The 12,659-nt window shown below is 39.9% G+C and overlaps 1 protein-coding gene across 1 annotated transcript in view; it reads right to left on the reverse strand.

Moving 5' to 3' along the window:
- The window catches only part of sntg2 (syntrophin, gamma 2), a 62,018-nt gene extending 52,833 nt beyond the window's left edge, over positions 1-9,185 (reverse strand). Inside the window, 1 exon segment of the mRNA XM_026353924.1 lies at positions 8,822-9,185. Coding sequence (XP_026209709.1) covers positions 8,822-8,890 — 69 coding nt within the window. The 5' untranslated portion in view covers positions 8,891-9,185.
- Positions 9,186-12,659: the final 3,474 nt, after the last annotated feature.

Below are 12,659 nucleotides of genomic sequence, written 5' to 3' on the forward strand. Positions count from 1 at the left end.
TACAGACTGAGGTGTAGAGGATGAAAAGCAAAGCTCAGCACTATTCGGTCAATTGAAACAGTCCTGGAGTGTCAACAATGAAACGGCTGTAAAACAGAGTTTTACAGTTACACAGGAAGGTAGATTTATCACCTACACTTGCCTGGGATTTCATTCAAAAAAGTATTTATTATAGGGTAAATTCGACCTAGGGGCTACATCTTGGAGCCGAGAGTCACAGAGTATCAGATTTAGAGGCATGGTCTCATTTATCTGCAATAGTTAATATGCAGACAAGTCTGGCTCCCAAAGAAAAAAAAATGCAAACACATACGTTGTAAACTGTAAAACTGAAGTTCTGCCAATATGCACATTTAAAAAGCTGTATATTTTTGGCAAACCAACACAAACTGCGACAGAGTTACCTCCTGTTTGCAAATACTGACATACCATGTTGCCTGGCGGCTCTACAGCAAAAAGGTTAAAAAGTATTAATGGACTATCCAAAGATCCATTAGGGACAGCCCAGAGATACAGCTGCGCTAATCAACCCAATCCATCATTTTAAAATGGGACAGCTTTGGCAATTTCCCCCAACATGGTTTTACCACATTGCTAATTACCAAATACATGGAACTATTTGTCTTTGCACGTCTTTAAATCCGTGCAAATAGTCTTTGCACGTCTTTAAATCCGTGCAAAGACTATTTGCACGGATAGTGCAAATAGTCTTTGCACTATTTTCTTTCCTGAAAGAAAAGAAAAACTATACAGGAAAAAAAAAAAAGTTTGTCTTCATGTAACAGACCTTTAAATAACAACACAAAGACAATAAAGTTGTTTTAAAAAGTTGTGAAAGGAACAGTCACCAGTAATCTCATTTACAGTGATGGATTATGTTCATCAATGCAGCAGCACAAGCTGTTTTTAATGTATTTTGGGAAACAGCAGGAGTTTATGACTCAGACACGCTGGGTAAACCTACAACCGCTTCTGACCAGGGTCTGATAAATACACAGTGTGACTCTTGACACTCTGTGTGAACTGGTTTCACCGGGTTTACAGTGAAAGCCACAGAGGTTTCACTAGATATTTCTGTGATATACACAGTGGAGTCCTGAAGATTTGTGAACCTTTTGTAACACCAAGTTACAAACTAGATAAATGGAGCACAATTACATAAAAAGAGACAAAAATGATTCCTTAATTGCAGAAAATGACTCTACATGATGATGTAAACATGATCATAAGTGAAATGTAAGAAGTGTGGGAAATCACAGGGCAATTTCAAGCAAGCTAAAGGCATTTCTTGCAGGAGCTAATATCCATGTTCATGAGTAAACCATCAGGAGAACACGGATCAACAATTATGTGCATGGCAGAGTTGCAAGGAGGAATCCACTGTTCTCCAAAATTAGACTGCTGCTCATCTCCAGTTTGCTCAAGGTCATGTAGATGAGCCAGAAAGCTGCTGGAACAATGTTCACACAAGACCAAAGTAGATCATCTTGGCTTGAATGAGAAGCACTGTGTTTGGCGATGACCAAAAACTGTATTCCAGCATGAAAACCTTATCCCATCTGTGAAACATGGTGGTGGCAGTATCATAGTTTAGGCCTGGTTTGCTGCTTCTGGACCAAGACTGTTTGCCATCATGGATGGAGCTGAAATCTGAGTTGTACAAGTAAATTCTACAGGAAAACATCGAGAAGCTGAACATAAGCATGATTAGCAAGACAACAATCCTAAAGACACAAGTGGTTCTACCGAGGAATGAATAAAGACGAAGAAATGTGATGTTTTGAAATGACTCAGAGTCCTGACGTTAAGCCAATAGAAATGATTGATTGTGTTTTGTGTTATATTTATGCAGAAACAGAGAAAATTCTAAAGGTTACTCCTACTTTGAAGTACTAGAGTTCTTCTGGATCAAACAGTATAGGAAAGACATTTCCATAACCCAAATGTGACGCTTTAAAATTTAAAGCCTATTGATCTTTCTTTAGTGACATTAACAGTAAAATATTACTTTTTGTTTATTTCATTCAAAAATGAAGAACAAAACCTTGACAAACAGTGTTATAATCACACTGGCACTCAGTCACATAATGATTCATAGTCATTGTTTTCCTGCACCTATCAATCACGTACTTCATATTTTGTTACATCTTCAACTCCATGGAGAATCAAGACCGCTCCTATTTCGTCTTTACTGCGTATTCACTGTTTGAATAGGATCCTCTTGCAGAGCCTCACTGCTGAAATACCAGCATGGCCGATCATGTAATTGCCACTATTTCCATAAATCTGTGCAATCTGTGTGAGATTATTGCATGTAGTCTAGTAAGCGTGAGAGTTAGATGAAGAGCATTAATCCAACTACATTTACGTTTAGTCATTTGGCAGATTAAAAGATCTAATTAGTCTTTAGACTTTGCACCTTTTCATTTTAATATTACAGTACAATGTACATGTTTAGTTTATCTTCTTCATACATGCAACACAGACATAATCAAAGGAGGACTACATTTTGAATAATGCACTCAAGAGTCTGGTTTGAGTTGGGGGTTGGTGTTCTCATGCTGGCACTAGGGGAGCAGTAATTTAGGGTGAAGAACTAATGTGAGCCTGTTTATATGATTTCCTAACTCATTTTATTCCCATTTCAAGGACGTATCTCCATTAGAAACCAAACCAGCGTTGCATTTCTGAAGAGCAGCCGTTTGAAGTAGTGACAAGTGTGTCCAAAACAATCCACCATCATCTGATAAACGGACAAGGTGGATTTCTTTATATCTCACTTGGAAATGAATGGGGACATTAAAATGCATAAGTTTCCTGCCTTGAATCTAAATAAAAATGCTAATGAAACGCTGTGGGTATTAATAATGCAGAGGACAAGTTTCCTTTTATTTGCTAAGCAAACATTTCAAGAAATGTTCTCAACAGTGACAGCACAACTTGTTTTGATGTATCAGGATTTATGACACTACATATCCTCTTGACATTTAAAAAATTAAAAACGCCACCTAATTAAGGCTTTAATTACTGCCCGGTTTTGTAGTTAGTTTAATAATGGAATATGACTGTGCATAATACTGTATTATATATGTATCTTTGCACTTCCTACAAGGACTAATTATGAGCTTAAAAAAAAAAAAAGACTCATTTATGATAACACTGGAGTGTGCCCTTTGGCCCATTTTACAACTCTCATGGGTTTCTCGAGTTCCTGCCATTAGTTTAAATCATTAGTTCATATATTTTTTTATATGATAATTTTGTGCAGCGTTACTCAACATTTGCTGCAGGAGAGGAAAGGGTTGAAGAGACATGTGTCATGTGTTTGCATTGTCAGTCTAGAGTCATTAAATTACACTATTCATGTTGAAAAGCATGACTCCAATGATTGGAGGAAAATTAAATATTCTTCAGACAATAAAAGACTAACCTTTTATGAGGAAACTAAAAATCAGTTTGGCACTACAAGCTCTGATTACTTTGGGTCCTTTCCAATTACCTGAGCAGCCCTGGGAAAATGAAAATGTTAAAGAGAATACATGTTCATGCTTTGATAGGAGTGATTTGGTTAAAATATGATTGACTTCCTGAATACAAAAGCTTCGACTTTCACACTCCACTGGGGTATAATTATGCTTCTGCAGCTCCTGCCAAGAGAAACCCTCAGCGTGTGACCACAGGGGGTAGAACATTTTATATGGCATGCATGTCACTTATTTTTATGCTCTTAGAAAGGACAAGTCAGAGTTTGCTTGTCTGATTATCATGTTGCACAACTCCTTTGTAGTGATGTGACTGTTGGGTTGTCCTTACCCTCTTGTACCTGAGGTTATATTGACCAACATATTGATATCACAAACAGTTGGTACAATCCTGTAACTCTGTGTGTGAAGTATTTTTCCAACCTAACACTGGGTTCATTTCAGTTTGAGTTAGGCAGCTGCACCAATCTTTGAAAGATGGTGTCACAGAGACTTCAACTTAATTATTAGCAACATGTTAGGAGCCTAACTAATACAGATAACACGCCGAACAGAACTAAAACTAAATGATAACTCACCAATACAGATAAATATTGAAAAGAAAATAGGATTATTCTGAGGGGACAAAAAGGCCATTTAGCAAATAATTAGATATTAGCAAAAGAAATCTTTTATAAACTTAAGGAAACATATGTTAGAAAGCTGAACAATCTGGCCGGTATGATTTAGCTTCCAGTTAACTTGTGTTGAATATTTTAACCATTGAACAGCTAGAGAAGGTAGGGAAATAATGGTTGCAGCTCAGGAAGTGAGGGGAGGACAGTGGCCAAAGGCTGAAGTAACAGGTCAAATGGACAGCAAACACAGCAAGATATAGAATTATTATTATTGTAATGATTGAAGAAGCTGTAGTTGCACTCACAAACTCCCACCCCTCATTAAATTAAGACCGGTTGTATTACACAAGTCACTGCTGACACAAATGTTGGCTTGTTACATGACTAATGGTGTAACTATTGTCCACACTCCCAGTTGAGACCTCAACTTTTGAGCCAAAGTTCAGTTCATACCCTTCTTCTTTTTGGTGTTTGGAGTTTTCAAAACATGGATGACCTACATTCTATACTTCCCCTGAATGCCTCACAACACAGTGGTATGAAGCATACCAGACATGCATGTGACAGACAGCTAACGATTTGACTTCTATATATTCATCATATAGATATAACATGTATAATATAGACATTATTCAGGGCATCAGGGAGCTGCTATGAGTATGCAAGAAATTCCACTGTGAGAGATGTCAGCTGTATGCAACCGGCCTGCAGCAGTTTAGTTTAGATTTACTGTATATATTATTTGCTTGCATACAACTGTACTTTTTGGAAGTTAACTTACAGCTTGTGATGCTAACATAACTGCAGTTATAGATAAAAACTATGTACATAGGCTAAAACACAGCCGTGGGTTACAGCTACGTTGACTTATAAAAAAAAATTATGAGTCAACACATTTTGAATTTGCTATACACAAGAAGCATGATGTGAACCGAGCCTCACAGAAAAAGAGACTTCAAAGGAAGCTTTTGATTGGCATAAAGCTGGAAAGGGTTACAAAGTAATCTAAATCCTTAAAGTCATCCTTGAAGTATTCTATCTTGCACTAAGAAATACAGTTTGAAAACACGCCTGACAAAGCATAAATCTCAAAATTGTGTTACGTGTCCGAGCTATTTTTTTTTTTTTCTTTACTATCGTCAGAGGAAAGAGGGCAGAAAACACCAACTGAGGCCACAATGGGCAACAACAGGCAAAGGTGAAAGTGTAAAAGTATTTTGAAAAAAGGTTGTAGAAAAGAAAAGACATGATGAATATTAAATGACTGTTCTTGCAAATGGTGTGGTTAACCAACACACCTCTGTAAAAGAGCAGGACAACTGCTTCCCAGAGCAGGGGATGAGAAAGTCCTAAGTGAATAAAGTAAATCACTAGTTTGAAAGCAGCTAGTATTTAGCACGAACTTAGGAAGGACTTTACACACAAACTTGAATAAAGGATTTACAACCTTGCTGGTGCAGCCAATTAAGAATCTCCATAGCTGTTGTAATTATGTCTACAGAAACTTACACAGTGCATTTTCAAGCCTTCACAGAACAAAGATGCTTCTTAAACTAAGACAGAGATGGAGTCGCTCCCTGCAAAACCCTGCCTGTCCAACACAGCTCTAATACAGTGGCAAGAAAATGTATGTGAACCTTTTGGAATTTCATGGTTTTCTGCATTAATTTGTCATTAAATATGCCTAAAGAAACAACACAAAATAATTCAGACCTTTATGTCTTTATGTCCTAAAGTTATGCAAACAATCTACAAATGGAGACACTTTGGGACTGTGGCTGGTCTACCAAGAAGTGGGCAGTCAGTCAAAATAACCTCAAGAACACAACAAACACTCATCAATAAGGTAAAGAGGCAACCCAGAGAGACAGACAAATATTAGAAGGCATCATTGAACTGGCTAATATCTGTGTTCATGAGTCTACATTAGGTAAAACATAGGACTGCCTATGGCAGGACCCCACAAAGGAAACTACACCTTATTAAACAGAACATTGCTGCACACCTGATTTGAGTTTGCTAAAGAGCAACTTGACACTGCACAGCAGTATTGACAAAATTGGTTTTGTGGACTGATGAAACTACAGAACACTAAACTATTTGAAAAAAACACACATTACATTTGGCATTAAAAATTCCCTGCATTACATCAAGAAAACAGCATCATGACTGTAAAGGATGGTGGAGGAAACATTATGATTTGGGCCTACTTTGCTGCATCAGGGGCTGGCCAGCTTGCAGTGATTGGGGGGGGATGAATTCCCAAGTGTAACAAAATATTCTTCAGCATAATGTGAGAATGTCTGTACGTCAGCTGAAACTCTTTAGAAGTTGGGTGATGTTACAGGACAATGACCCAAAAAACCAAAAGTCCACAACAGAATGACCTCAAACCAATAGAGATTCTATAGAATGACTTGAAGAGAGCCACACATGAGACGTCCAAAGAATATGACGAATAGTTTTACGAATAGTTAAAGCAGTTCTGCAGGAAGAATCGGCTAAAATTACTCCTGAACAATGTGCAAGTCTGATCCACAGCTACAGGAAGTGCCTGGTTGACATTAATTCCAAGGGTTCACATGAAAGATCAGAATTTCTTTTGGTTTTTATTTTAGCCACATTATATTACATAATTCTCTTGACTTAGATGAAGATCAGATCACATTTTTTAACAAATTAATGCAGAAAACCATGAAATTCCAAAGGGTTCACATACGTTTTCTTTTTTGTGTACCTCTGTATACGGTAGACAGACCATCAAGATCACTACTGAAACACCTTTTACACCAAATAGCAAGCTGATTTTGCTTTACCTCTTTCTTAAGAGGTCACTGCTGTGACCTGAGTTTCTTAGTCATGATTACCAATCAGCAAGAAACGTGCTTGTTAAAGGACAGCTAATGTTCATGTAATTTCTGAGTGATTGCCAATCATTGAACAAGATTTAGTGTATGTGCATGTTTCAGAAAGAATGTAATGTAAGATTAAAAAAAAAAAAAAGAAGTTCAGGACCTTAATTTCATTCAAGGTCATTTTCCAAAAACAAAATTAAGAGACAAGGCCGACACAGCATGTTAATAAGGGCTGGTGCGAATTGGCAGGGTAAAAACAGGATTCTACGAAATGAACTGTGCACGAGTATGAAGCCAAGTTGTATTTGAAAAGCTCTACAGATGAATTTTGTGTCTGGATTATTCCAAAGGCAGATATGTCGTGCAATGATAATATGTCATTACGTCTGGGGGAAAAACATACATATTTAACTCATTTTTACATTAATTGAGCACCCAAAGTTAAATAATTAAAGCTATTGTGTTTAAAATAGTTTAGGAGTCTGCAAAATCCGGAGTTTAATTACTATGGAAACACAATCAAGTTGGCGCTGAACACACGGAGACTGCACACCTAGTGATCATAAATGTACGAGATGGAGTATAAGCCTTACAAACAGTGTGTCTCTGGGAGACACAGGGAAACACTGCTTACTGTATAATTTTAGCCATCTGTCGGTGGTAAATGGAGACTGGGACAAGTGTGAAACCTAAACACACTCTAAGCAGAATTAAGCTGCAGACTTTTGTCCCTCGAGGTATTGAGGTATAAAAGCAAATGCTTCGTGAAGGGAAAGTGGCCACAAAGGAGGACTCCGGGGACGGATGAAATTAAAGGGACTACGGGTCCAGAGGAGGCAGAAACAGGCCGACAGCTGGAGACTGTGCAGCGAATGATGGTTCATATTTAGTTTTTACTGAAACAAACACAAACAAGTAAATACTTCAGTGTACAGCAATGCACGGTATGCAAGGAAAGACGCGGAGTAGCAGATAATCAGTAGCAGATGAAGTGTATATTTCCTCCCTTCCTTGTTACCTTCTCCTTGTTTCATTTTAGGCAGCATGATATACTTCCTACCCACATATAGAAGGATGTCATGCTGAGGAAAGGCCCTTAAAGAGCAAAATCCTTCTTGTTCAAGTAGCTCATCCATGACACCCAATTAAATAAGGAAAAAAGCTCAGTTCAGTTTATAAATATAATCATGTTACTAATGAGCCCTGATATATCTGAACCACCAGAAATATCAAGTTGTAAGAGGTCAGCTACTCCAGGGTTTGTGTGACTGAATGGCACAACTGCCCTAACGTGCCCTCCAGCCCACCCTCCACTCGCCAGTCCTCCATTCACATACTAGGAGATTTATGTGCATTTGCCTATCGCTCAAACTGCACGACTCGCAAAATAGGATAAATTGGGATTTTCACATGAATAGAGTTTTTTAGTGAATTCGGCTCATACACTGTGATACATGACAAACGAAGCACTGCTGTACTCCGACGACGTTTGTTCTGAATGTGAAGCGTCGCCCTCAGCAGCGGCTCCCGCAGCAGCATCACTTTTACCAATGTTGTTTTGAAAAAGTTCTGCGTTTTGTTCACGTAAGGGCGTAACAATTTATCAGGTGTATGCCGAACGGTGTATAAGTTGCTACTGGTTTTAGAAATGGTGTGCAGCTCAACACTAGTCGTGCAGTCGAAGTATTTAGAGGCGAGGAATATAAAATGGTCGATTTTTTAAAGGTAGCCTGGAGTTCACACGCTACATCAAAGAAACAGCGACTACGCGCTTTGTAGCCGCTCCTGCACACGGGAACAGTGCACACTGATCTGGGATTGAAGTTCGCTCCAATGCGTCGTAATACAAAAACAGAAGTGTACTTGCCGAAGTTGGCACCAAAAGGCTGGCGGGGCGCTCGATCAGCTCAGGTTGCTGTTTCCCGGTCACATTCATTTCCCATAAAGCCGCTTCGTCCGTCCGCTCACTTCGACTTGGAGAGTTTCTCAAGTCATTTATCCGGCAGCGGACTGCGACGTCCCGCTCAGCAGCAGAGGCACACGGGGAGGCCGTGCCATAAGCTCCGTGCAGCTGGTTTCAGGAAGCCGACTGTGGGGTTTTTGTTTTTTTGTTTTTTTTTTGTGCAGTGCCGATGGTGTTACCTGCTGCAGGCTCTAACTGAGGAGCCCCCGGTCTGTGGCTGTCTGTGCACGGCTCAGCACACAGTGGCTCCTCTGCTGCTGCTGCTGCTGCTGCTGCTGCTCATCAGTCTGCATGTCTCTCCACCTGCTGCCTGTCCCCCCCATTAACCATTTCGCCGTCAAACCACAGGACATTAACCCATTCACTGTGATTTAAATTCTCAGTGCATCTCTGGATCAGCATAAAGCACGGATCCTGTGTGTGTGTGTGTGTGTGTGTGTGTGTGTGTGTGTGTGTGTGTTTGCATTGTTTGGTGCCAGCCTGTAACACAATCAGTAATAGAAAGGAGTGTTGGATTCAGTGCTGCCTGTGTTGGGAACAATCATTACCAAGATATAACCAACAACATGAAAATCAATGAAGCTAGAAGTCCATCATTCAGCGGTGTGTTCAGGTGAAGCTTGCCGGCTTCCCAGAGCAAGTTAGATCTTAATGGATACTGGCACAAATTAATTTCTGTGGGCGATTGGGAACTCTTACAGCCGGTGCTTGAGGGGAGCAGGCCTTGCTCCTCATTTTCTGGTGGAAGGGAGATGGGCCAGAGATGTTTTTTTTTTTAAATCCTACTACTGACTTTTCAGCACAGGCCTGAGGGAGCCGGTGCTGCAGCATGACTCCTTCAACCTTCAGACTTACACTGGATTTTAGGGATTTTAGTGGCGGAGGCAGGTTCATAGCCGCACCATATCTACCGTATGTCACCTCTTCCAATGACCTCTGTCAGGAGCAGTAGAGGTTATAAATAGAGACTCTCAAACACCAACAGGTGCTCACAGTACCTGAGAGACGGTTCTCACGTCGTGCGATTACAGCCCTATAATCAGTGACACACTTTGTATTTTATAATGGTCAGGAGGTAACGGCACTGTCATGAGAGAGTATGAAAAGGTGCCACCAGAGGATTTTCAAAGGCACGATTGTCAGGAAGGCAATAGTGCTATACTTCAATGACGTGGCATTCAAAAAAATCAAGATGAAGCCTTGACTTTTAGTTAAATAAAGGGAGAGAAGCTGCACAGGGAAGCAAAGATGTAACGTTTGAAAGAAAAAAAAAGCTAAAATAGAGCTTCTTAAGAAAAGCTGGGTATTAAAATACACTTTATATCAATATTGGGAAAGATAACTAATGCTCACTATACAAAACTACTATCCTAATTTTATTCAACCATGTGTCAGAATAACTTCTTCAATGTCATTATAGGTGTTACTGTACAGGCTCTCGAATTTTTACCGAAACTTTACCGACAAGTTAACCAGAAGTTCTAATATTCCAGGGTTTACACAGTTGTTCTCTATCATCTACTGCTGCATCTGAGTTCAATCTTGTTAAATCTGTAGCTCAGACTTTCATAAGGCGGTAAGATGTCTGGATCTCACTGCTACATTGCACTAGCTCAAACGTGCCCTCCCTTATCGTGATGGGGGAGAAAAAAAAAAGTATTCCGGCGTGATGCGGTTCTAGCATCTGGTCTCGCAGTGTAGAAAGAAATAGACGCCCATATGTCCGATCATCAATCAGTTATTTTTAAATCTCTGTCGGCCCCTCTCTCAGCTGTGAGCGTACTGCCATGGATCTCCCTCTCTCCCTCTCTCCCTCTCTCCTCTCTCTCCCTCTCTTGCATCTTTAACTTCAGTGGGGCCTTTGAAAACCTCGTGTCAAAGCTTCAAAGTCACTTTCGTTCCCCGACATTACGTCTAAAAAGGCTTCGCTTTCCTGGGCTCGTGTTTTACATAGCTGATTCCGCTTCAGGCCTATTTCTGGCGTTGATAATAACACGTCACCACCAAGTGTTAACAACCTGTTCTCTCAGGATCTGTTCCTCATTCAGAAATAATTGCTTGTCCAGTTCCTGCTGAATTTGGCCATTTTGACTTTTCCTCAGTCTGACTCTGTGACTCAGACTAACGATGCACACGTTCCCTCGGTGTTGTTCTTGTATTTGTGAGGATGAACTGAGAACAACTGGCAGAGGCCACTTTCTAAACTTTTCAACTTCTCCTCCAGACAACTTAAATGTAAACCTGCAGTTTTTTGATGGGTTACTCTGAAACTTTTTAGTTACGTCTTTGAACAATGCCCAGATCCGGGGGCTGCCCCGATGAAAGCATCTAATGTTATTATGCTATAATGTAAGTGAATTTAGGTGAAGCCCCTGTTTTAATCCCTCCATATCTTCATACAGCTTTTGTGTGGTTGAAGTCTTTGCTTAGCATTAAGGGCGCTTCTGTAAATTGGTTTAGCTTCTTTCTTTCTTGTACTCTACAACCTCTTCTGTTCCAACTGGGAACTCATCAGACAGTCATTCTCTACAGACAATAGGAAAGGTTGAGGTTCCACAAAGTTCTCCCTGGGGTCTCATACGTTCTTTCAGTCTCTCTCTGTTACATTTTTAATACGTGTTTGCATATTTTCAAGTATAATTTCTGATGGACACGCTGCTATGTCTGTGTTATTTTTGCAAAATGACAAACAACCGAACAATGTTCCTGATTACACGGCTTGTTTTCTTCTAATCTACGCTTTGGAATTTACTATTCAGTCCTCGAAGTGCATCATCCTGCTTCACCAAGTTTCGTTTTAAAAAGGCATAATGTGCACAAGTAAATTATTCAGCTCTGTCCAGATGGTTTTATTCCATAAATGTCTTTTTTTCATTGGTTCTAAAACATAATCTGCACATATTTTGAAGTGAGCACGTGAAAACGTGTTTTGAATCAGATGTATCTCGTTCTATGGGTCTATTTTAGTCTCTATTTAAATTACATGCTCTCTTTACCACACTATGTGATTTTTACATACACACCTTCTCTTTCAAAGGTTTTATGTACTTACATGACACCAAATATGTATTATATTTCATTATTTAATTCTATTTAAGATTTTCCAAAGAACTATTAATACTACATTTAGTTTTGGCACACAGAGGGTGAACAGATGATTCCTGAGTGCGTGGCGTGTCCTGACGTAGAGTAAATCAGACTACAGCCGTGCTGGCTGCTTTTTCAGGCTGTACTATGTGGAGTTTTTCACAGATTTCGAAACCTTTTGAGAGACTGAAGTCTGGAGCGCCCCCAGATTCTGGTCAAACCCTCACTTGACCTCCTCAGTTTGTCTTACTATCATCCACCTGCTCCACCGCGCCGACACCAATGTGGACAAACCTGGGGGCACAGTGAGGATCATGTTTTTTGATTTCTCCAGTGCATTCAACACCACCTTGCCAGCCCTGCTTAGGGGGGAAATTAAACATGCAGGTTAACAATCGAAGGATTTCTTGGTTATGGACATTCTTACTGGTAACTCCCAGTATGTTGCCTGCACATTTCACACTGGTCTGCAGCACAGGTGCTCAGCAAGGGCCACTTCTAGTTCTGTCTACATTTGCTGATCATGTTTGCACTTTACCTGCATAAGAAGCTACACTGCCCTCTAAAAGTATTGGAACTGTTAGGCCAGTTCATTTATTTGTGCTGTAGCCTGAAAACATGGGTTTAACATGAATATGTGGCAAAAGATCAACAG

The sequence above is a fragment of the Anabas testudineus genome, chromosome 12, assembly GCF_900324465.2.
Source record: "Anabas testudineus chromosome 12, fAnaTes1.2, whole genome shotgun sequence".
In the NCBI taxonomy this organism is placed as follows: domain Eukaryota; kingdom Metazoa; phylum Chordata; class Actinopteri; order Anabantiformes; family Anabantidae; genus Anabas; species Anabas testudineus.